The sequence below is a fragment of the Amphiura filiformis genome, chromosome 10 (assembly GCF_039555335.1).
Source record: "Amphiura filiformis chromosome 10, Afil_fr2py, whole genome shotgun sequence".
NCBI classification, from domain to species: Eukaryota; Metazoa; Echinodermata; class Ophiuroidea; order Amphilepidida; family Amphiuridae; genus Amphiura; species Amphiura filiformis.
In genome coordinates this window covers 34,347,145-34,371,862 of record NC_092637.1, presented here as the reverse complement: position 1 = coordinate 34,371,862, position 24,718 = coordinate 34,347,145, and the positions used below count along the sequence as shown (strand labels likewise).

The following is a 24,718-nucleotide window of genomic DNA, read 5'->3' as shown; positions in this document are numbered from 1 at the left end:
CGGCTTTTCATCCCACCTACATACACTTCAGGTATAAATCTTCAGATTATAAAGTTTACTTTCAGTACTGTTAAATATCAAAAATATCCATTTTTAATGATTTGCCATAAAATTAGGCATATCACCCCAAAAATAAGCGCAGCAGAAACACGTTATTTAATGTTTCTACGTGAATGAGCTTTATTAAAGTATCAAAAGTCAAAAAACGGAATTGAAATCGGTCAATGCATTGTGATGTAGTGTCAATTTTAAGATGCTCGTAAATGGAATTAAAACCTGCCACAAATGGCTATAATGACAAAATTGGTACATTTCGAGATTTTGAAGGTTTATTTGGACCCTTGCTTGAAAAAGCAGCGTTTATTTAAGTATCACAGGTTAAATGCCTATCTTTCCGTACTTCGTTAAAGAAAACAAATTTTAAAAATCTATCATTGAATAATTATAATAAATTAACCAAATATACTATTTTAGCTATTTCAGCCAATCTGCAGACAAATTAAAGGTGAAAAAATAACTCAGTTCAGCTAATTAATATGCAAAATTGATGCCAATAGAAAACCGTACATGATATCAGGGTGCGGGTTTTTCAATTTCAATTTCAATTGATAACAAAAAATAAACAAAAAGTAATTAATTATGCAAATTAGCTAATTACAGCTAATTATGTATTCATGATATTATTATGTAAATTAGGCATGAGTAGTTTTGGGTTTTTTTCAATATTTAATGAAAGTCTATCCATTCACCATAAATTTGTCAAGTATGAACCTGTTATGATGTTGAATAAAGAAACTGCAGTTAATTACTTAAATATAATACAAAAAAATACATGACATGTTGACGATGTCGGGAATAGAATTTTCATTTTTTTCTGTAAACATGGTATGTGTCACCATTGCTCAAAGCTAAATCCGAAAAGTAAAAATAAAAATTCATTTGCAATGAGACTTTAAATTAACATTTTGTTATCTGGATTAACATGGGAAGACAAATGGTAAAAAGAACAGCCATTCTACTGTATCGCGTATACAAAAATAGTATGGCCTTGGACACACACAATGGCTTAGAGCTATTGTGGTTTAGAAAATTACTCCCTAAAAATTTCTTTGATAATGTTTTGTTTTTAATTAGTTTTACTCAAGGCAAGTGAAGTGCTTCATTCGTTGTCAACGGAAATAATTTACATGCTAAGAAAGATTAATATTCCAGCTAAATGGTGGTAGGTCCGTTTATTTCAATAGGCCTATATTTACTGATTTATGAGCGATCTTCAAAAATCCATAAACAAAACAAATATTTAATTTTGGCGGACCCGATGGTAGCCTCGGAAAGTCCTCACACACCATATATTAAAAATTCAAACATTTTGGATAAATGAAGCATTATGAGGAAATTCATTTTTTGACATGATGTTTTCTAAAATTGGTCAACTTTGAAGCGCGCGCTTTTCAATTCACTGTTATGCTTGCATGCACAGTGTGGCAGAATAATTGTGCAGCCACTGTGACATACCTAATAAAATGTGTATTACATTGCGAATTTCAAAAAATCAAAATTATTTGATATCAGAAGGACATTCTTCGTATTCAGAATGCAATTCAATATGTCTGATGTGCTCTAATGTCCCACAATAAATACTGTCCAAACGTTCATACCCCACCCCTTAAAAGGACTGCCTTTGATTTATAAATAAAAAGAGTAGTTTAGAGATACTTTATTTTTTCCAATTTTTCAATTCCAAGTACTGCCGATTGATCGGTTTTGACCCTTTATTGTTTTTCGCGAATCACGTTTCCTTATCTGAAATACCCCCCCCCAATTTCCCGCAATGGTAGCTCTCTGCCATTCACCTCTACAGGTCCGCGTGGTCCGTTTTATCCGTGGTATCAATCTCTGTTTGGTAGCAAATTTGGTATGAAATTGGAGTTAATAAGATTCTGCACACGATCGCATCAATCAAATTGTCATAACACGATCAGGTTTTGGTGTAGGACGGGTTACATAAGTTATGACTTTCTCTATGTGAATAGTTCATTTTAATAATGTTTTGAATTGAAGTTGAAGTTTTGTTTTGAAGTTGGTATTGTTTTTACTACTGTATTTACTATTATTACAGCTGCATGCCGTAGATATGATTTAAGCTATGGGGAAGGGAAAAGTAAGTTGTCGACACGTGCATTAAATTTACTGAAGCTTATGAGGACGCTTTCCTTCAAAAATTGCAGTACACAGGCCAGATTCGCTCTCCTCATCGGGGAGGTCATTGCAGTGTACTGGCCAGGCCGATTCCTTCATCCCGTGGAAATGATGCCCAATAGCCGCAAACACATTACGGCAGAGATGGCGGCAGGGGACCGTGTATTCTCCGGATTTTTCATCCGGGCATTCGGGGAATGCAACTGCGCATGCGAAAAATTGATGGATTTGTTTGTTTACGTTGGTGGCGCTCATGATGTGTTTATAGATACGGTCGACGTGTTTTCTATCATTTGTACGAAGCAACTGGTTCACGATACTTGTCGAGCTATACGGTAGGAGAGCGTCGCATTCAAGACGCCATATTTTTGAGCAGCCTGAAAAAAAAACCCATGAAAATAAGGGAAACAATGATTAATAATGATGAAGATAACTTGAAGAAAAACGTGACAAAAATTTAACTTGATAATTCTCGCCTTGTAGCGATCAGTTTAAAAAAAAACCACAACCCAGAATCTAGTATTGTTTTAGATTTCAAAGCACAGGGTATTTTATGTATTAAAATTAAAGCTGCATTTTTAGAGTAATATATTTGTAAAAAATTTTTAAATAAGTGATATATCCCAACTAGTAAGTAAGCTTATTATCACGTTACGTTTATTTGGATGGATGTCCACAATGGCAGATCTCTTCGAAAACGCTGTAGACAAAAACATATGGGAACAAATAATTTGTAAAAAGATTATCAGCAACAACACGAACATCAACAGCAACAACAACTAACGGAATCAGAAACAGGCGGTTGAGATTTTCATGAAGGTTGGTAAATCACACTTGATTTTATATCTATATATCTAAGGGGCACTAAATAAGGATGATATGCCCTAATATTGATGGTAATAAAGATGTTGACGATAACGATGGCCTGACTTAATCACATGTTTCCGTCTCATGTTGCGACAATATTCAGTGTAAGAAAGTTGTAAGTGGTATAATTTATTCGTCTTTAATATGGTTATGTACGCGTTATATATAGAAAAAAACAATCAAAGTATTGCTCTTACCAGGATATTGGATGACGGATCTCTTCCTTCTACCTATTTTGGGAAAATAAGTTAAAACAGAACAGTCATGGTTTTATAATTGCACAGAAATTTACGTTATAAAGAAGGACTCCGACTTCTGTCATGATTGTGTGTTGCTGATATAAAGCTATTCTATTTAAAAATCTACACACCCACCATGGAAGAGAAGACCTCCACCTGTGTGGGTAAGTAAGGTCAACTGAAGAGCCCAATGGAGGAGAAATACAGGGTGGCCCAAAAGAAAACAGAACCCTCATAACGCCCTCATTGCGCCCTATTTCTGAAAAGTTTATCAAATATATTTTGTAAAAGAAATCTTTTATAGTTAGCTTGAATAAAGCAAAACAATTTTTGAACATATGCCCTTTTAAGAAATGTAATTGCCTTTCACTCTGTCAACGGGATGTGTCATGCTGTGGAGTGACCTGCAAGATCACCAGACCTCACACCCTTGATTTCTTCCTTTGAGGCAAAATTTAAAGCAGCATCTATGAGCGAGGACCACCAGCTAGCCTCCAAGATTTTCGCAACCATATTAGTGCTGCATACGCACGTATCTGCCGCATAAGGATGGTATGCAACACACCGTCACCACCAGGTCAATAATTACATTTGTACAGACGGAATCACGTGGAAATGCTAGATTACACATAAATTGATTAAGAAAATAAAATTCACCTAGAGATATATCTTTCCATTCCATTTAATGAAAAGCATTATAACCCTATTGACCAGGATCATTGAAGCTTGCACTCTCTCATTGTGTCTATAGCATTGTCAGCCACAGACCGCACACAGTTTATTTCATACAATACATGCATAAGCATATGATTTGAAAAGACCGTCACTTGACGATATTTTTTTTCACAGCATGTTGCAGCGTTAAAGTATGTTTAAATGTATGTTGATGGTGATGCATTTTTCATTGATATGTCAATGTGTGATTATAATCTCAGATCAGAGAAAATGTTCTTTTATTTTTGGTTTATGTTTTAATCCATTGTTTGACTTGCAGTTGAATATATGTGTTTTAAGACTCTTGTCAGGGATTGAACTTCCAGTCAGGGTATTGAAAACAAATAAAACTGACAACAAATCGAATTTTCTTGTGTTGGTAACGTCAGTTAGGGTAATGAGCATGTGCAGATCGTAAAAACGTGTCATTTCAGCTAATGAATGGAGACGCTGTCGAATCTCATATTGTTCAGGTGATGTGCTTAGCCTAAGTCGCTCGGCCTATCTCGAACAAAATCACCATGCGTAGCTGTTAAAGAACTATTGGATTCGCACTACTATGACGGCAATTTTTGACATGAAGATACAGACTTGACATTTAGTATGGAATATTTTTTCGCAAAATTCCAAGACTGGTCTGGAAGGGGTCTGCATAAACTGCACGGGACAAATATTTATTAGGGTGTGTCGGGAGATGGTGTAAAGTAATTTTTGACAGAAAATGTGCTTTTCATTAGTATATATTATGGTTCTCATGATGTAGTTAATTAGCCTAAAATGGCGGATTTATGTAGACTGAAATTGATTTTTGTGGGGGTTAAAATACTTGAATTTGAGCAACATTATTCTGATGTTATCAAATTTATTGAGGTTTGAGGTGATATTTAATGAACATAAATACCAATAAGTGTTCGTCAGACCTGAAATGCACTTGTAATCTACCAGTTTTGAAAGTGGGAGGTGCTTTATAAATATGGCTCTGAAAAGTGGTACGCACTCAAAAATTTTGAATGGCCCCCTGGGGCCAAATGTTATAAACTTACTGTACACAAAGAAAGAGCGTGAATTCATTGGGAAACCAAGAATCCGTGCAGTTGATTTGTACCTTAAGGTTATAACATTAAACCTCAAGGAAGCCATTCAAACGTTCAGAGTACGTTCCACTTTTAAAAGCCATATTTTAAGCTCCTCCCGTGTTGAAAAAAAATGATAATGTCAAGTGTATTTCAGCTGTGATGAATGCCATTTACTGACGAAGTTTAGGAAATATCACCTCAAACCCCTATAAATTTGATAATAACAGAACAATGTTGCATAAAGTCCGAAATTGTGTCCCCCCACAAAGCTCAAATTCAGCCTCCCTAAATCCGCCATTTTGGGCAGATTCGCTACATAATGAGAACCATAATGTAAACTCATGGAAAGCACATTTGCTATCAAACAATTATTTTACACCATCTCCCGACACACCCCAATTAATATTTAGCCCGTGCGGTTTATGCAAACCCCTTCCAGACCAGTCTTGATATTTTTCGAAAAAATATTCCATATTAAATGTCAAGTCTGTATATGAATGATGACGCTGTGCGCAACACAATCGATGCAATAAGGACCATGGCTAAAACCTGTATTCGTTAAGGAGGCAACGAGGTAGAGGGCGGAGCAGCACAGTAAACTCACTTCATAATCAAAGACAAAGTAATTGTAATAATCTCCTATTACCTTCACAGCCAACTTCATCTGTTCCATCATCACAATCTTCTTGATCATCGCATCTCCAGTTACTTTGAATTGATGTTGCACCATTATCACATATGAATTCCTCTCCTTATGAAATACAAGCAAGAAATATGTTTACATGGAATTTGACCAATTTAAATATTTTTCTATTCACATTATCAGATTGTTGATTCATTTTTCTATCATAAATGTAATATGAGAGTGTTTATCGTGTGGTTGAATTCATAAAAACAATAAGTGGTCTATCACAATCAGTAGTCAGTTATCAATCTCTCTTCGGTACATCGGTACCCAACAGAAGTGCATAGGAGGTGCTATACAATTCCACAGGGTTTATACAACCAGTTAATAAGGAGTGAAACCAAAATATGTCAGTAAAACTAAGGTTAAAAGGTCATGCATTATTATATAGGTTTTAATTGTGATCTTAAAAAAGGCGTTGACTAGGTTTTAGGATGTGCTTATTTCTGCTAACCTTCAACTTGGTCTTCATAAGGAGGCGGTGGTGATTCAGTAGATGACGATGGTGGTACGGTCTTGTCATATGGTGATGTATCAGTTGGTGTTGATGGTTGGTTAGGTGATGTTGGATAAGATGATGATTGATAAGATGTTACAGTGCAGCTGGTTTCATCACTCTCATCATTGCAGTCAGGAATAGCATCACATCTCCAGGATGAGACAATACATTGGCCGTTATCACAAGTCCATTGATCTTGATCACCTGTGTGAAAGTGAATTTCGTTATGCTAGTTAATTTTATATGCTAAGGAGAACAAAGGAAAGAAGTAACGAAGGAAAAAATGGATTGAAGATAAGAGAAAACATGCATGTGTACGTTTTCGCTCGGGGATGTGTTTGAGTAGATTAGGAAAGGTGGTTAGGGGGTGTATGTGGGGTGTGTGTGTATGTGTTCGCCGAGTCATTCAAAGCGAGGACAAGATATAATTTTTTACATTCAAAATGAGGACATTTTGACAAAGTGAGGTCAAAATCCGAGTCCTCGTATTTTGACTATGTTCATTGAATAACTCTCTTCCTATAGGGGGTATAGGAGGGTATGGGCTATTTCCTTACTTTGTATGCGCGTTTACCGACAAAGTGAGGTGATCTCACTTTAAATGTGTTGTACCTAGACAGACACATAATACACACGTGTGTATAACAAGTCCTGGCTTTGAATGCCCGCGCACGTAGGGGTAGGGGTGTGTGTGGGGGTGGGGGGTGGTGGGGGGTGGGGGTGATCGGGGACATGCACTCTTCATTATTATGCCAGGCATTCATACCTTAGATGTCAAGTTACATAAGGGTTCGGCAACCGTTTTATGACCAGTTTTTAGTATACGTTGTTTCGTGCGTGACAAACACCAGACAACTTTAGAAATAGGTCATTAGACTGTAGAGGGCGGTCGACGTCGACAAACCGTTTTGCAGTCCAAAGCCGTTTTTGCCATCGGCGTTATTCGCGCTCAGCGAATGACTCTTCTATGGTTTTTAAGGGGTGGTTTGTAATAAATTGCTATTCCTAGAATGGAAATCATACCGATATAGTCAATACAATACTCACATCCTCCACAATTTGTTTCGTCCTCACTGTCGGGACAGTCAACTATATCATCACAATACCAAGACCCCGGTATGGTTTCACCATCGTTGCACACAAATGGATCTCCTAACAGAAACAATGCACATTTGAGTTAAGGCAACGGACTGAAGCTTTTATCATTTTATTATGTCCGATTTGAGGGCTGGCGTATCGGAACATTTAGCCAATCAATATTAACGAGATTGTACAATCAACGTCCGTCCTGTGTTAGGCAGGTGTGAAATATACCTGACTGGACATTTTTAGTTATATGTTAGACTGGTTCTATTTTGGAAATATGTGCTTATTTAAGCATCAAGCGTCATAGCTGGCAACCAAATTACTTTGGTTAATTCGGGTATGCTGAATTCAAATATTTTGTCTGCCAAGCTGTATTTGAACCCCGGGACCCTACCAAAGACCCCCACCCCCACACCTACATGATCATACAGGGGGAAAATTAAACTGGCTCCAACTTGCTGTCAAATTATTTTTCTGGGCCAAAGAATCACACGGCCCTGATTTGGTAAAACGATCAAACATGAAATTTGGACATTTTGAGATAAATCCATATTTTGGGTAATATGAGGGTGCTCTTTCCATTGGTGACATCCTCAAATCACCACCATGCTTCGTTTTAAAGATAGCAGAACCTATCTTGACACTTTTTTGTCACTTTCCGTGATTTAATATGGTAAAATGACCAAAGTTAGATCATTTTACCGCATTAGCCAAGATCCCCTAGAGAGCGCCAGAACACATTAATGATAATACGGCAAAACAACCTATCTCAAGATAGATCATTTTACCAAATAAATGAGTCTCGTTTTGTTTATTTTTGTTACAAGGTAAAACAATGCAAAAGAATCTAACTCCCTAAAAATGGTTGTTATTTCAAAATTACTCAACCAAATTAGCCAAACTTTTGCAAATAATAAGATTGTTATATTTTCTAAGATATTAGATGTGTTTAATAATATATTTTATACAAAAAGAAAAACGTCAAGTGTTCAAACTTAAAAGCTCTTTTTCTCAAAACAGCGATTTTCAAGATAGATCATTTTACCAAATCAGGGCCGCACAAACATGTTACAAATTTGAGCGTATAGTTACCAAGTTATAAGGCTCAACAGGTCCAAGGTTAATTCACATGTTGTACAGGGGGTGAAAATTAAAGCTGCTCCGATTTTCGTAAAAATGGATGCAAGCTGTTGCTCAAATCCAGGGTATTCAGGAAAAGAATAGTTTTACTATCTGCGATGTGAAATTCAGAAGATAGGTGATAAATAAATAAATACAAATGCCATTGGATCCTATGGAATCCTACACATCTTTTAACTCTTTGCTGTGTAGATAGTGCAAAGTATTCTTTTTCTGGACCATCTGAGCTTGGAGCAACTTTCACTTTCCAGCCATACACAACAAGCAAATCGACCTTAGACCTTTTTATGAACAGCAAACAACTATCTTTGCATAATTATTTGGGTAGCATGTAATTAAAATACACATACAGTATTATATAGATATAAAGCACCTGGCAGCCTAAATGCATTCTTATGTGTAATCGTTCATCAAGGGAATTCAATTGATTTAAATGAAGTGCCCAAAGTCATGATGATAAAGAGGCTTGAGATCCGGACAAGACGTTAGGTAACTCACCGTAACTGTAGGATGAGAAATAGTCAATATAATAATCGTAGTAGTACGATGACGTATCCGGGCATACGTCAAGGGGTTCATCGCTACTGTCCGAACAATCCTCGATACCGTCGCAATACCAGGTATCTGGAATACACCCACCATCAGCAACGCATTCAAACTCGTTTGCCATGCCTAGGAAAAATCAAGACAGCTTGTCAGGTTTTAATCAAGCTACGAGTGCTTTTTGGATCTTTTACGTATTTATTCAGCACTCGATCGGTGAGCCCAGAATAAAACCGGGGATACCCGGCTTTATTATTAATGTTAAATTTTACTGTAATTAAAGCACATCAGACTTAGTCTTTCAATGGACATTTATGTACACCAATGGCCATTACAATGGTGCAAAAAGTAGAAATTTGAAAAAAAAATTGAGGGCGTTGCTGTGTAGCAAATCATACATTATGGCTTTAAAAGAATTCTGGTAAATAACTCATACATGCCCCACAGTTGACCTCATCTGACCCGTCGCTACAGTCGGTGAATGAGTCGCAGACATGTTCATAAGGAATGCATTCCCTGCTGGTTGAACAAGGCGACTGCCCAAAAACACCTGTATATGCATAGAATAAAGAGTAATGATCACTAAACATAAAGTAACAGATAACCCAAATTATCGACATAAGTATAAACTTGTTTATGACTATCAAATTTTATTTCAATTTCAGATGAATAACTTGACGCATGCCATAAGAATTTAAAGGTCAAAGTTCATACATCAATTTTGTTGTTGAACACAATTCAAATGATTACCTTAGCAATAAGGATTCGGGAAACAATAGTTTGCCTAGGTATGCCTACGACTCATCAGTCTGTGGGCATTTATGAAAAAGGTCGAATGTCAACTTTGTGATTTGATAGTTTACAAAATGCGGTTCGTAAGCAGAAACTTCAACGTGTAGAAAATTATACAGATTATCTATTCAAAATTACTCTGCCATTAAAGCCTCTAGAACATCTATAGTGAACAGTAAAATTTGCACGAAAATACGTCAATTTAAGAACGTTAGTTTCCATATTATTTCCTTATTAACTGCAAATTTACTTGTTATGTAGCCTATATAGGTAGTTCTGAAAAGTTTCATCTGTAGGATTGTTCGTAATAATTATTTTATTTTTGATAGTTTTTATTCTCTGGATTTTATTTTTGATAGTTTTTATTCTCTAGATTTGTCTATCAAAAATAAAATAATTATATAGTTAGTTAAAAGACCAATTATTGGCAATTTAATTTGGTTTGGGTAAAAAACAACCACATGATGTCGAAAATTAGTATTTGAATTATTTCTTAGTTCCAAACGTCGAGCTTGGTATATAATTTTGTGTGTGATCATGACGGGAGGAGCGTGCGCTTATTTTATTCTTATTATCACAAAGAATCGATTTCAGCTCTCAAATCTTCCTTTGCTCTCGTGGTCACGAAAAACCTCAATATGACTCTTCTATAACGCAGAAATCACGGAGACTTCTTCTTCTTCTTAGCGTGTCCAAGCGCAGGGTCAAATGCGCCCGAGCCAATAGCTGACGCAGTGACGAGCAGAATCGTTGAATTCAGCTAGGTCCTTATGTGTGCAATGTTGCCCCATCTGTGGACAGACCAACAGGTTTTCCATAGTCTGTGGAACCGTTCCACACTCACAGGTACTTTTTTGTCCTTCTGGTAGGTATCCCCATTTCTGCCAAGCGACCTTGCACCTTCCGACCCCTGAGCTTAGTCTGTTGAGACACCGCCACTCAGGCCATGTGGAATCAGCTCCAGGTGGTAGTTGCTCACTGGGTTGCAGTCCCATAGCTGGTGAATTGGGAGATCTCTCTTTCCACCGGGTGAGTCTTTCCGCTTCCTTGGAGACTGTCCCAAGAGGATGAACTTTGCTTAGGAAGCTTCCTCTGGATATAAGGCGTTTGGGTGCAGCAGTCTGGTTGAACATGGGGTGCTTCATATCAGTGGTCTGACGCTCACGCTCTTTCATGCTGGTCACTTGTCGGCGTACATCTGGAGGGGCTATAACAGCTAAGGTGTAGAGACTCTCTGTTGGTGTTGATCGGAGGCATCCAGTGATAAGTCGACAGCATGAGTTGAGTGCTGGGTCTGAAACGCGCAGAAGTAATACTTTGTCCATCAGATTTCAATGATACCCAAGTAAAGTGTAAATCATGATTTTTTTTTAATCCCCAACTTACATGTCGGCGGGGATGCTGCTATCTCGCAGTTCATTTCGTCCATGCCATCGATGCAATCATCAAACTCGTCACATACCCAGTTCCCTGGTATGCAGGTACCGTCAATGCATTGAAACTCATCGGGATAACCTGTTTAAAACACATAAGCCCAAGTATAGATTTAGTGAGTATTGTTTGGGTTAAAAAAATGTCATATTCAAATACAATCTTACACACTATGCTGAGTCAGTATTTAAAGATATTGTAGACATTGATTAATATTTAAGTTAAATTTTATTTATGCATTTCTAAACAATGTTAGAACACTTGCTCAATATGCTACACTACTGTCTGACACCCTGTATTTCTTTTCTGAATGGCGCATTATGAGTTTGGCAGAGTGTCAATTATCGATTTAATAGTCCCCTTGTTAAGTTCAATGTTACGCATGAATTATCTTACATTGTAGAACAAAGGATCAAGAGAAAACTAGAGGGCATCAAATCGATAACTCTTAAAGGAGTGTTTCGTGATCCTAGCTATAGCTAGCATCCTCTTTTTATGACATTTTTCAGTACATATCCACGAAAAAAGCCTATTCCCAAAATTTCAGTTGATTCCGATTTTGCGTTTGCGAGTTATGCATGATTATGTGTATTACACTGCTCCATAGACAATGCGTTGTAATTTCGTTCTGGTGCACCAGAACGAAATTCAAATTTCACGATATCTTTGCAAAACGAATTAATCTGCAAGAAATATTTTGTACATAAACATTATGTAGCCAGAGGTTGCCAGTGATATAAAAATCTCAACTTTTTTTGAGAAAAGTGGGGGGATGAGGCTGTGGATCACGAAATGCCCCTTTAAGTGATTCAGAATGGTAAGTGAGTAGGTCATGCGTATCATTAAGTTAACAAAGAGACAAACCGATATTCGACCCTCTGATAAGTTCTTATAACGATATACGGGGTTATTATTTTAATCGTTCATCGAGAGAACTTGAAGTAAAATGTTAGGTCTGTGTCGAATCTTACAGGTAGGAGGCTCGCAATCAGCCTCATCTTCTCCATTTCGGCATTCTGAAATTCCATTACATTGTTTAAAAGGTGGTATACAGTCACCGTTGAGACAAACAAAGGAGTCGTTGTTGCCTACAATAGGTGGAAATAAAATGGCAAAACTTTATGTTACTAGTAATGCAAATATGACATTCTTAAATTGATTATATGAATCACTTTAGTGCAGTGATAGGCTGATATCTTAAAAATATCAAGGCCGTCGACTTCCATAGTAAAGACTTGCAACTAATCGTGTTCCAAATAGAAGAATTCCTCAGGGCTCGTTTGGGACTAAGGTATAATCATTCACAGATGTACTAATTCAGAGGTACCTGGTAGGGACCGTCGACGTTTATAATATTGCCTGATACACAACTCATTACCTTACATTAACCCGTTACCTTTGTTAATAAAACATGAAAAGGGACCATAGATGTGACAAAATGCCTCTAGCATAACGGCAACATTCAACCTAAAAATCCCTGCAAAGACTATAATAAGACGGCATCATTCCCAACATGTTCGTAACATCTGCCCTGGCTTTACGGAACACGGGTTAGTTGAAAACCTGATTAGCCGATTTAAATTTCCGATAGGTCAAACTGTCATTGAAAGCTATTAAGGGTAGCTTGACGGAGTTAACCTTACCAAATGTACTTAACAAATATTGTATTGTTTTTCGTGAACCCTTTTATACTCTAAATTACATTTAAATTGATTACAGGTGAGAGCTTACATTCAAATTCTTGGCACTCAATTTGATTTTCATCACTGTGGTCGAAGCAATCATGGAACCCATCACAGTGCCAATCATATGGTATGCACTGACCATTAGCACAAACATACTCATCCTCAGAGCCTAAAAATTAAAAATATACAAACAATAATCGCAAATGCAATGATATCTCGGGAATATGTTTTTTTTTATTCTGTATCGGGAGGGCGGGTTAGTGCAGTGGTCTTCTCACTCGCTTCTCACCACTGTGGCCCGGGTTCAATTCCCTGCGGTGCCACATGTGAGTTTGGTTGCCGATCCATGCTCGTCCTCGCAGGTTTTTCTCCGGGTGCTCCGGTTTTCCTCCTGCTTCTAAATTCGGACCTGTTCCCATATCCCTGTCCCGTCATATCCGGAGGCATCCCTTGAATTTAGTAGCTTCTGAGAACTATTGGGTTTAGCCTGGCTTCGGTCGAAGTAAATAAATAAATAAATAAATAAATAAATAAATAAATAAATAAATAAATAAATAAATAAATAAATAAATAAATAAATAAATAAATAAATAAATAAATAAATAAATAAATAAATAAATAAATAAATAAATAAATAAATAATAAATAAATAAATAAATTTAAAAAATAAATAAATAAAATATTATGAATATACTTACAAAGTCCACAGACTCCAATAGTTGTCAAATCCACCTGATGGCCGAGGAAGAGACATGGTACAACATAATCCAATACCAGGGAACACATGGCATCAAATTCAGGGAAGAATGCACATACACTATCCACACACTGTTGGTAGGTAATCTTGGGGTCGAGATCATCATTGCAAATTGGTAATGTATCTAGTATAAAAAAGCAAATAAATGATATGGGATGATTTACGGTTTGTGGAATAAAGTTCATCTATTTTTACTGTAAGGATAACTGAAACAAGGCACCGTACAACTGTTGTTCACGTTCCCTCGAATGGATCATTGGGAGGGGTGAGTGAATCTAGTAGCCCTGGTGGTTCTCAATTCTTTATTCATACATATAGGAACCATCACTATTATCTCCAAGCCCTTCGAGAGGGTTATAGAAGTGCAAAATAGTTGAATCTGTAGAGCACTTGGCTATTTAGGCCTATTTTAGTGACACTTCCTATCGTGGCAATGTGCTGTGAAAGAAAAGTAGAGACCCAAAATACCACAGAAATAAATAAAACATGATGTAAGATTTCAAATCTTTATAGAAGCTAGGAAGGGAAGAAAATTCTAGGGATTTTTTTTTCATTAATACCTTTCTTTTTCTTGCAAATTTAATAATTTAATCATGTTTTTAAATGATCTTAGTATATCAATTTGGCCCTATATATTGTTTGTTTACGGTTACTATGGCATTACAGTAACTGTGTATCTCATAAAACAAAGATTAATTTATTCTATTCAAGAAGAGTACTTGAGTAGAATAAATTATCTCCACTATAGAAACTGTGCTTAATCATGCACGCTAAAATTAATCGCTTCAACAATGTATGGTAGTAAATTTAATACTAGTAGTTTAGTGTCATGTGTTCTTTAGTAAAGAGAATTTTAAGGCTGTAGGTCATTATAGGTCAGGTTATAGATCACTTGGTTGAGGTCAAATTTAGGCAGCCATTAAATTTGAACAACATGTGATAACAAAATGCGACATCAATTTTTATATTTTGTCTAGTTTGTCCTTTTATTGAATACATATTCAAATAGCATATGCTGGAAAAAATACCTTCGGATGTAAATGGTGTACAATTTTGTTAGCATACTTGAAATGGATTGGACAAACTAAGGTAAAATAGTTCAGAAAAGTGAAGCTTACCGAAAACTACCTAATCCGGTGGTATAGGTGACGAGAAATAAAATATTGCTGTAGTTCGGTCACAGAAACGTTTTACCTATTGCTTAATTAAGTTTTAGTGAAATAATGTCGATAGTTAAAATGCAAAATATAGCGCAAGATTGAATACAGAAGCATTTTTAACTAATTCGTTTTTTGATAGTTGTGGAGCACTGAAAATCAGCGTGGAGCACTTTTATCAAGTTATAAAAGAAGTCAGGACCCATTTATTTCCATTTTACATATCAACAGTATTTGGCTAATGTGGTAGAAACGTGTATCCAATATTTTAACGAAATCCTACGAACATGCGATTATCACCGAATTTTCTCCTAATATAAAAGGAAATGACTATTTCAACCTAACTAAGAAGTAAAAAAGTCAGTAGCTCTTGGAATAATTTTACAAGAGCGAAATGAAAATCATGGATTTTACTGTAGAAACCAACGGTGGGCCTCACCAACCATTCCCCCACCCCTCTATGATCATTTTCGATGGCCGGTCCTACCCCGGGTAAGGTGCTGGGGTAAATATTTCATCACTACAATGAGCGCAAATGACGGATCTACGATTAGCTTAGGTGGTTTGGGCGTAAATACGTGCTTTTTTATGACTGATAAAACATCTTAGTGGATACAACCCCATCAGTTCTAGGGTTAAACGAATGGAAACAAATCTAAATAAATTAAAGTAAAACGTTTGACATTCTTTGATAAGTACCTACCGTTAACAAAGATGTTACAATATTCGATAGCATGACGGTGATTATGTTTATTCCGATCACATATTGTGTTGTGACAGTCTCGGCATACGGCACATTTAGGATCTGTACGCCAGCTATCGGCAAACTTTACTATATCTGTTACCTAAAAATAAGTTACAGTATACACGCATTTAGAGTTATATAGCGCCTTCATGTGGAAATATAATGGCATTGTTGCTCATGTTAGCATACACGAAACATGATTAGCTTATTGGGCTATTCCAGTTGAAATCCACACTACCCGTGGAAGATTTTGGAAATATGTTCCATAGGGGGAGTATGTTTTTCAAATGTAATTGGTCAGGGTTAATCATTTTGAAACCCATACTCCCTCTGTATTATGGCTTTACCCATATCTCCCACAACTGGAGTGAGTATTTCAAATGGAAGCTACCCAATTGTCTATTCGATTCAAAACTTATACTCCCTCTGTGGAAGACTTTAGACAAATCTTCCACAGGGGTAGTGTGGATTTTAAATGGAATAACCCATTGTCAAGGCTTTGTATTTCATACCATCTAAAACCAAATGTTAACACTTTTAAACAATTGTGTTTATACGGATATGTTAAAAATCACATTTGTTACCCGCCCTGTGACCCCCAAATGACCTTTGACCAGATCATTATTACGTGGCACAGTGACATCGCCCCGATATCTTCATAGTAGAAATCGCCATGGTAGGTTGAATCCACAGTCACACATGGCTATTTTATTCGGACCTTATGAGATGCATATTATTAGCGAAGTGACCTGACTAAGGCTATGCCAATAGACGGGGTAATTGATTTCTCGCTGTGTGAGCAAGCTTGTATACGACATTGCGGTCAATCGTTAATATACTGTCTCCACTTGAGTGAGTGCCGCTATAGCCTGCTGCGCGCTGTAGTCCATAGGCCTACAGGACCAACGCAATATAAAATTGAGAGTTTTGGTCAAATTTTGAGTTCAAAGCGCACGGCCAATTTTCAAAGCGCACGCTAACGACTATAATATCTGTTCAACACGTATTTTCAAGTGTATGAGACCACATCTGGTTTCTTGAGAAAAATTCATTTACGGGAGATATTCATCATTTTCTAACTCAGTATCCGAAGATTTTCGTCTGATATCAAAATCGTGCATAGCAATTCACGTGTATCGATCCCGTGTATTCATTTTAATGTCTCTGCTGCACCAAATAATTATTAGCCAGGCGATGTCGGTGTGCGTGGCATGTGTTGGGCTTGATTGGTGATTATTGTGGCAAGATTCAATTAAATTCGGACAAAACACAAAAGTACGACAGAGCTAGCATCAAAACAATAATGGGATTAAGATGTTAATAAACACTACAACGCGTTGAAGTGTTTATTAAGTGTTATCAACAACACGTTTAAGTTGCCGATATAAACATGTCGCATTTATCTCCAGGGTGATTATTTAATGAGTGTAATATAGCTTTTAGCAACACATGACATTTACCGCCTCTCTGTTTCCTGTTTCTAAGTCATCTCTTTTGATGCCATTGTTATTGCCACAAAGGCCACACAATATACCATCCAGCTGGGAATCCGGATCCACTTCAAATACAGCCCTAAATGGACTAGACCAGGTGATGGTTAAACCAATATTCAAAGTCACTTTCTGAAATACAATAATTATAGGCCTAAAGGTTACAATTTAAATGTATTTTATAAGCTTATTTCCTTCATCAGTTTGCTTTACACTGTCTTTAGTCCTTCCCCATGTTCCCACTAAAAGAGATTTTATTACAAAATGCAAAGAATGCGTTAGTACATTGCAAGCTGAACACCTGTTGCTAGTTGCCAGTCGGGTCTTTATTCAAATATCTAAAAAGGGGGACAAATAATCACACAATAGAAATATATCTATGATGTATCTGATGGCTCGTGCTGATATGAATTTTCATTAAACATTGAAAAATGACGGTTTGGCCATGGAATAAAGACTTACTACGGCATTTCTGTATCTTTCAATCGTACCCCATTTGAGTTCGGCAGTTTGGGTTTTAATAAGTTGATCATCAAGGAAAGTCTCAAACTTTCCATTTAGGACAATAATCTGAAGAAAAGTGAAAATACAAATACAATTTGATTAATATTCTAATGATAATATATTTGTTTGGATTTAAAGATGTGGATTTTAAATTAACAGTATCCCATTTTGGCATGTGGAACATAGCTCAATCCTAATCCCTTAATTAGCACTAAACTGCAACAAAAGTCAAATTTTGGTGTTTTTGCTATATATTTGAGAGGAAATGGGCCAAAAACAGTCTTGCATTTTTTTTATATATAATTGCAGTCACGAACTTTAAAGGCTTGACTAGGTCTAAGTATCTTTTATTAATATTAGCAATTGGTTATAAATTTACTTGGAAAAGATCAGATATTTTTTTCTGAAATGCTTAAACTGAAATTAGTATTTTTACAACTTATCATTGGCTTGATAGTCATCTCATAGCTTACAAAAAACACCCTAAAACGCACGTTTTGGTCCTCATATCTATATAAAAATATTGAAATTTGGCTTTTATTGCCAGATCGCGTTAACTAACATGACTAAAGGAATATGATGTTGCTATATTTCAGTTGGCAATACAGGATATTTTTTAATCGCAATCAATATTATACGGGAGTATTTATACCTGGCAATATGTGACCATTTGTCATGAATTTATATTGCTGCCTGAAACGGATTCAGAACACGTCTGGTATTTAAATTTTCTAGGGGCGTGTGCTTGGTGTGGGGTGTATTGGGGGTATTTTATGGTAGGTTGGGTGGATGTAAAGTGAGGGGGTGTGGGGGGTATAGGTGGGGTAAAGTGAATGTAGGTGTGTAGGAGTATATTTGTGACGTGTCATGTCAAAAGGAGACACTTTTGGGCAGGTTATCAATTTTGAGGTTTTTACATATCTTAAATATAGAGATATTTTGCTCCACAACGCCGTTTTCCCCAGTGAAATCGGACATTCCTAAGCGAAGATATTTAGTTCATAATTTATGGTATTACAAAATTGGAAATTGAGATATCGGCCTTTAAAAATATTATTGACAATGTTGAGAGTTGTTGTATAAAATACAAGATGCCAATTATAGTCTGGTCTTAAATTATCAGACAATATTTTTAACATTAATAACATCACAAATTCGCAACAAACCCAAATTGTGAAAAAATCACACCAGGGCAGATTTTTGGTTATTTCTCCATTTACGATCCTGCCCAAAAGTGTCTCCTTTTGACATGACAGGTCACATATGTATATACAGTCATCTGCTTAAAAGCAGCACTACAGAAAAGAGTGAGCAAAAGACAAAGCAAAACATAACGTATATAACTTACAGAATACCCGATGCGGATCTCAAGTGATTTCATTACGGATATCTTTGGTTGGTAAACAAGTCTTTCCAAATTCCCTATTATTTCCAGCGGTATCGATGCATTTCCACATGGTTTTATCAATGTATAGCTGCATCGTCCGTGATATTCATAGTGGACACAATCAAAAGTCTTGAATAAAGGATCGTCAGTAATTATGCATTCGTTTCCTTAAAAGATAAATGAAGGAATATAATTATAAGGGATTTTCCCGTTTCCGATGATTATTTCTAGGCAAAAACATGTGATACCAAATTTTAGGGCAAGTTTCCGCAGTCTCGAGTCAGTCTTTTCAATAGGTCCAAAAAACCACGTTGGGGTCCAAAAGCTTGAAAGTCTTGGATTATTTTAAACTGGGTAAGGCTAATAAAAGTAGAGTCCCAGTTTTTCGTTACCCGACCCGGTCCCGGAAAATTGCTAGTCTAATAATTCATTATTTCCAAATACTTCATTATTTGATATTTTGTCAAGTTTAAGGGATCTAAAATGAGCGTTTATTGCGTTTCGACAGTATTTTTTGTAGGACATGAGAGCACCTCAGACCTATCAAATTGCATTCTGAATACGAAGCATGTCTTTCTGATATCAAATAATTTTCATTTTTGAAAATCACAATATAATACAAATTTTATGACAAATTATAAAAATTTGATATTTTTCAAATTTTGATATATAACAGTCCTCGAAGTAAATGATATAAATCTAATGATATATTCTTAAAGTGTATGTACCAGGGAGGAAAAGCCGACGGTCAATTGAAAATTTTGACCTTTCATATTGAAGATATGGATTTTTTTCCCAAAAAGACCTTTTTTTTTGTGGTGTTTTGGGGAAAAATCCATATCTTCAATACGAAAGGTCAAAATTTTCAATTGATCGTCGGCTTTTCATCCCACCTACATCACTTTTAAGTATAAATCATCAGATTTATAAAGTTTACTTCAAGTACTGTTAAATATCAAAAATATCAATTTTTAATGATTTGCCATAAAATGTGTATTAACTTGCAAATTTCAAAAAATCAAAATTATTTGATATCAGAATGACATTCTTCGTATTCAGAATGCAATTCGATATGTCTGATGTGCTCTGATGTCCCAAAATAAATACTGTCCAAACGTTCATACCCCAGCCCTTAAGAGAAACAAAAACTATTTAACACTATTCCTCATCAACAAAAACGCATTTTATGCATCCTTTATGGATATTTAAGGGTATAAATGCACTCAATTGATATCATGACATTGCTCGCGTCACAGTAAATTTAACAGGTCTGCATTGTGGTCTATCACATTTTAGGGCACGTTTCCTCAGTCTTCCTCAGTATATACCAATATTCCGATACGCACTTTCCTGTCCATGTATTACCGATACATTGATTTCTTAATACTAGTCTTTGTCACATGTTGGTTCAGATGCGGCATTTACTGTGTCACATTCAGGGTGTTTATAGTGCACAGTGTCATCGCCCCGATATCTTCATGGCAGAAATCGCCATGGTAGGTTGAATCCACCGCCACGCATGGCCATTTTGTTCTGACCTGTTTAATAGTTTTGAGACGCATAATGGGCCGACGGACATCTAACTAAGGCTACTGACCTCGCTGTGTATGAGCATAGATTATCAAAAATCTATGGTGTGAGTTAGCATGGTACGCCATAGGTCACTGCTTTTAGACTACCTCCACGATTGACCTATACACTGCATGCACTGCGCTATATAATTCGGCACATATAAAATCAGAATAATTATTATTGTCAGTTTTTGAGTTCAAGACGCAAGCTTCTTCCTCAAGACGCTAGCTAACGACTATCATATCTGTTCAACATGTATATTCAAGTGCAAGGAACCACATCTGGCTTCTTTATACAAAATCATTTACGGGAGATATTCATCATTTTCTATCCCGGTATCCAAAGATTTTCGTCTGAATATCAACATCGTGCATAGCACATTCACGTGTATCGATGCCGGGTATTTATTTTAGTATCTCTGCTGTACCAAGTAATTATTAGCCAGGCGATGTCGGTGTGTAGTGAATATACCGCATTTTGAGTATATCGTATACGATAATCCTTGTATATGTGTACCGATACTCTTGCTGTTTATAGTGAGACACAGTTACCTATACCATCTAACATTACCGTACATTTGTAATGACCCCGAGTTCACACGGGGAATGTGTAAATATTGTGGCGCGAGCAATAAACAGCCCATTCAACAATATGATCATGGCGGCAAACATGTAGCTTCTGTTTTGATAACTCTGGGGGTGATAATCGTTCCGAATGTCCTGCGCGCATTCTACGCACCATGAAGAAGCTCCTACTTCCGGTAATACCGGTATACAATTTATACTGGTGTGTTGATAGTGCAAATATCTCGCGACAATATCCTTCGGTTGAGAAGGATATCGATGTACCGTACATACATATACTGCCAGTGTTTGTAGTGGGCAAGTATCCGGATAATTTCTGACCGGATAGAAATTATACCGCAAGGTACCGCATCTGCTCTCACTATAAACACGTTGTTTGATAATGAATAATGAATAATGAAAAAGTACCTACTAAATCTTGTAAAAAAAATGTAACGAGAAACTGTGACTCAACTTTCATTAGCCTAAACATACACAAGTACCCACCTGAACAATCGTCGTCATCGCTCATCGAAATGCGAGGTAGATCCAAAGTAGGTAATTCATTTTCATCATATGTTTCGGCTACCACAGAGGTAGTGACGACAATAAGCAGTATCGTGACTACAACTCTGGCGTTAAACATTGTTGACTGTCACTTCTGAACCCTCCACACCAGTTCAAACCTGTATTAAAACGTCAGAGGAAGAAAATACTTTTAATAAGCCATTGAGAGCAATATACGCAATGTCTCTGTGCGCAGGGTTTTTTGTTTTTGTTTTGTTGGTTTTTTTTTTAATTGGCATTATATGTTTTTAATGATATTCTCGTACATTTTGCTAAGTCTCGACAGCCGACATTAGCTAATGTCGGCAATAATCAATCAACCACATTTGGCGTGTGGCTACAAAGTGAAATTTTGTGTTTTCCATTGTGGCGTATCCACCTTTTTGTACACATAATAGGAAATAAACTAAAATATATCGGCAAAATGAAAAAACGCCACTGTGGAATACAAGTATTTAGACAGATCGCTCGCTAGGGCGGGCTTGCTTTCTTGGTGCTACCTATAGTTAGAATTAATTAATCGCTGTTTTCAGCTTTATTACTAGCAGGTTAAGTAAGCACGTACATGACGCTAACAAAGCTGCCAACATTTACATTTTGATGCATTTTACGAACCTCTGGATGAGCAAATCAGTTAATGGGCCTTTAACCATAGAACAACGAGGGGTTTGTTTTTATCCGTCATAAAAAAAAACGCGCGTGTTTACGCCCAAACGATTAAGGTAATCGTAGATCCATCCTTTGCGCTCATTTTGTGATAAAATCTCGGAAGTAGAGCCGGCCTTCAAAAATGACCATGGGGTGGTAAGGCCCACCATTGGTTTCTACGGTAAAACCCATGATTTTCATGCTACTGATTTTGTACTTGTTAGTTAGCTTGAAATATTCATTTCTTTTTATATTTGAGAGAAAATTTCGTGAAAATTGCATGTTGGTAGAATTTGTAGCCGAAAATAAATTTTACCTATACTTTTGTATTATCGAAATTTGCATGGGCACGCTCACATTATGACGTCATAGCGACATTATGTGGGAAATTTTGTACTTATTTTGGTATCACTTGATAGAAGAGCCCCATAGCTATACATTGGTACCTAATATAACGGTATATGACGTTTATACTTGAAAATTAGGGGGTTGCAACACCTCCCCTCGTATACAAAATATGGCTCAGTAGTTCAACAAGTGCAGAGTCAAGTGCAAGGTCAGAGTGCAACAAGTGCAGTAGAATGTAATAGCTGCCTTTTGTAAAACACCTATTATTTGCAGCACAATCCCCTCATCATGATCATTGTAAAGTGTTGATGTTCTGTATACTTTCCTGATGGGAAGCGTCATCAATATTCTAGCATTGTCACACTCCTCTCCATAACCCAAACCCCATTTTCGATATTTCACACTTACTTGGAGGGAGGGGTTCAGATTCCTATAACGAAAGGACTTCGTTGAACTTTTGGGTTGTTCTCTTACCTGGAGAATATGAATACCCATCGCATTTGACCACACTCGGTGATCACCAACTAAGCAACTTTAAAATTATAGCGACCCGGATTTAACATGGTGCAATCACGTGCAATGTTGACATAAAATATGTGACTTAATGTGATCCATTTTATATTTATTAATAAATTTTGGCAATATATTGTGCAATAAATGATACGGATCATTTACATAATTATTATATACTCTTATGTATTGTAAGCATGGAAACAGATTCACGAGTTATCACTACGAGGGGACTAAGAAGTGTGGACCCATAAGCGCGTAGCCAGCTTCGTTGCTCGAGTGGGCAAGATGTGATTTTCTTAAAACATAATATTTCCTCGTCTTCTTCCCTTCCTTCCTTCACTCCTTTCTCTTCTTCCTTTTATCTTCATCTTATCTTCTCCTTTTCAACCTCCTTTTTATCTTACCCGTCTGCACCTTTTGTTATGTTGGATAATTTTCTTGCCCCGTTAGGATAGGCAAGCCTAGAGAGAGAAAGCCTTTTCAAGTATTTGCAATAAGATTCTTACCTTGTGATCCATTTTATATTTATTAATAAATTTTGGCAATATATTGTGCAATAAATGATACGGATCATTTACATAATTATTATATACTCTTATGTATTGTAAGCATGGAAACAGATTCACGAGTTATCACTACGAGGGGACTAAGAAGTGTGGACCCATAAGCGCGTAGCCAGCTTCGTTGCTCGAGTGGGCAAGATGTGATTTTCTTAAAACATAATATTTCCTCGTCTTCTTCCCTTCCTTCCTTCACTCCTTTCTCTTCTTCCTTTTATCTTCATCTTATCTTCTCCTTTTTCAACCTCCTTTTTATCTTACCCGTCTGCACCTTTTGTTATGTTGGATAATTTTCTTGCCCCGTTAGGATAGGCAAGCCTAGAGAGAGAAAGCCTTTTCAAGTATTTGCAATAAGATTCTTACCTTGTGATCTTCAATGATCCTCCCTCGTATCAGTTCAGCCCAAAAATCAGTGTGGAAAAGTTCGATCCGTAAGAGGTAACAATAACCAACGAAATGACACAAATGTAACAACATTTGAACGAATAAAGTGAATTATGAACGTTTCGAGCGTCAGCTGTTTTTTTTTTTTTTACTTAAGGTGACAGTGAACGAAGCAGGCGCCAGTATCTTAATTAGCCGATCTATTTTTTGTATCATTGTATCTACAGGGTAAAAAAAATAAAACAAACCATTCTAGTAACACTTGCATTCCTTTCAACAGATATAATAGGAATGCATGAATATGACACATCCAAGCTGCGGGCCGTTGTATCAATGTTGAAACATTAAAAACGTCGAAATGGCAAGGTTGAAATTAGGTTGAAATTTCACGTTGTATCTGTAGCTTTACATTTAAGTTGATACAACGTTATATCAACGTTGGTCAACGTTGATAGAAGGTTATAATCACAACATGTACCCATTGGGAATTTGCCCTCATATTAACATTGACGTACTCATTTTAGTGCTCACAATTTAATCGTTTTGAGTATGACGACGCATTTCTGT

General features: G+C 36.5%; 1 protein-coding gene across 1 annotated transcript; it reads right to left on the bottom strand.

Moving 5' to 3' along the window:
• Positions 1 to 1,839: 1,839 nt before the first annotated feature.
• Positions 1,840 to 24,210, bottom strand: LOC140161815 (uncharacterized). The gene is made up of 19 exons (XM_072185113.1): positions 24,131 to 24,210; positions 21,639 to 21,817; positions 18,958 to 19,163; positions 17,568 to 17,675; positions 17,076 to 17,237; positions 15,574 to 15,715; positions 13,655 to 13,837; positions 13,003 to 13,125; positions 12,243 to 12,359; positions 11,227 to 11,355; positions 11,006 to 11,134; positions 9,485 to 9,598; positions 9,004 to 9,177; positions 7,327 to 7,431; positions 6,235 to 6,483; positions 5,742 to 5,846; positions 3,264 to 3,296; positions 2,855 to 2,899; positions 1,840 to 2,576 (listed from the first exon to the last, which is right to left on the bottom strand). Exons 2-19 carry the CDS (start codon positions 21,775 to 21,777, stop codon positions 2,188 to 2,190), a joined length of 2,652 nt encoding a protein of 883 aa, XP_072041214.1. The 5' UTR covers positions 21,778 to 21,817; positions 24,131 to 24,210; the 3' UTR covers positions 1,840 to 2,187.
• Between the last annotated feature and the right edge of the window lie 508 nt (positions 24,211 to 24,718).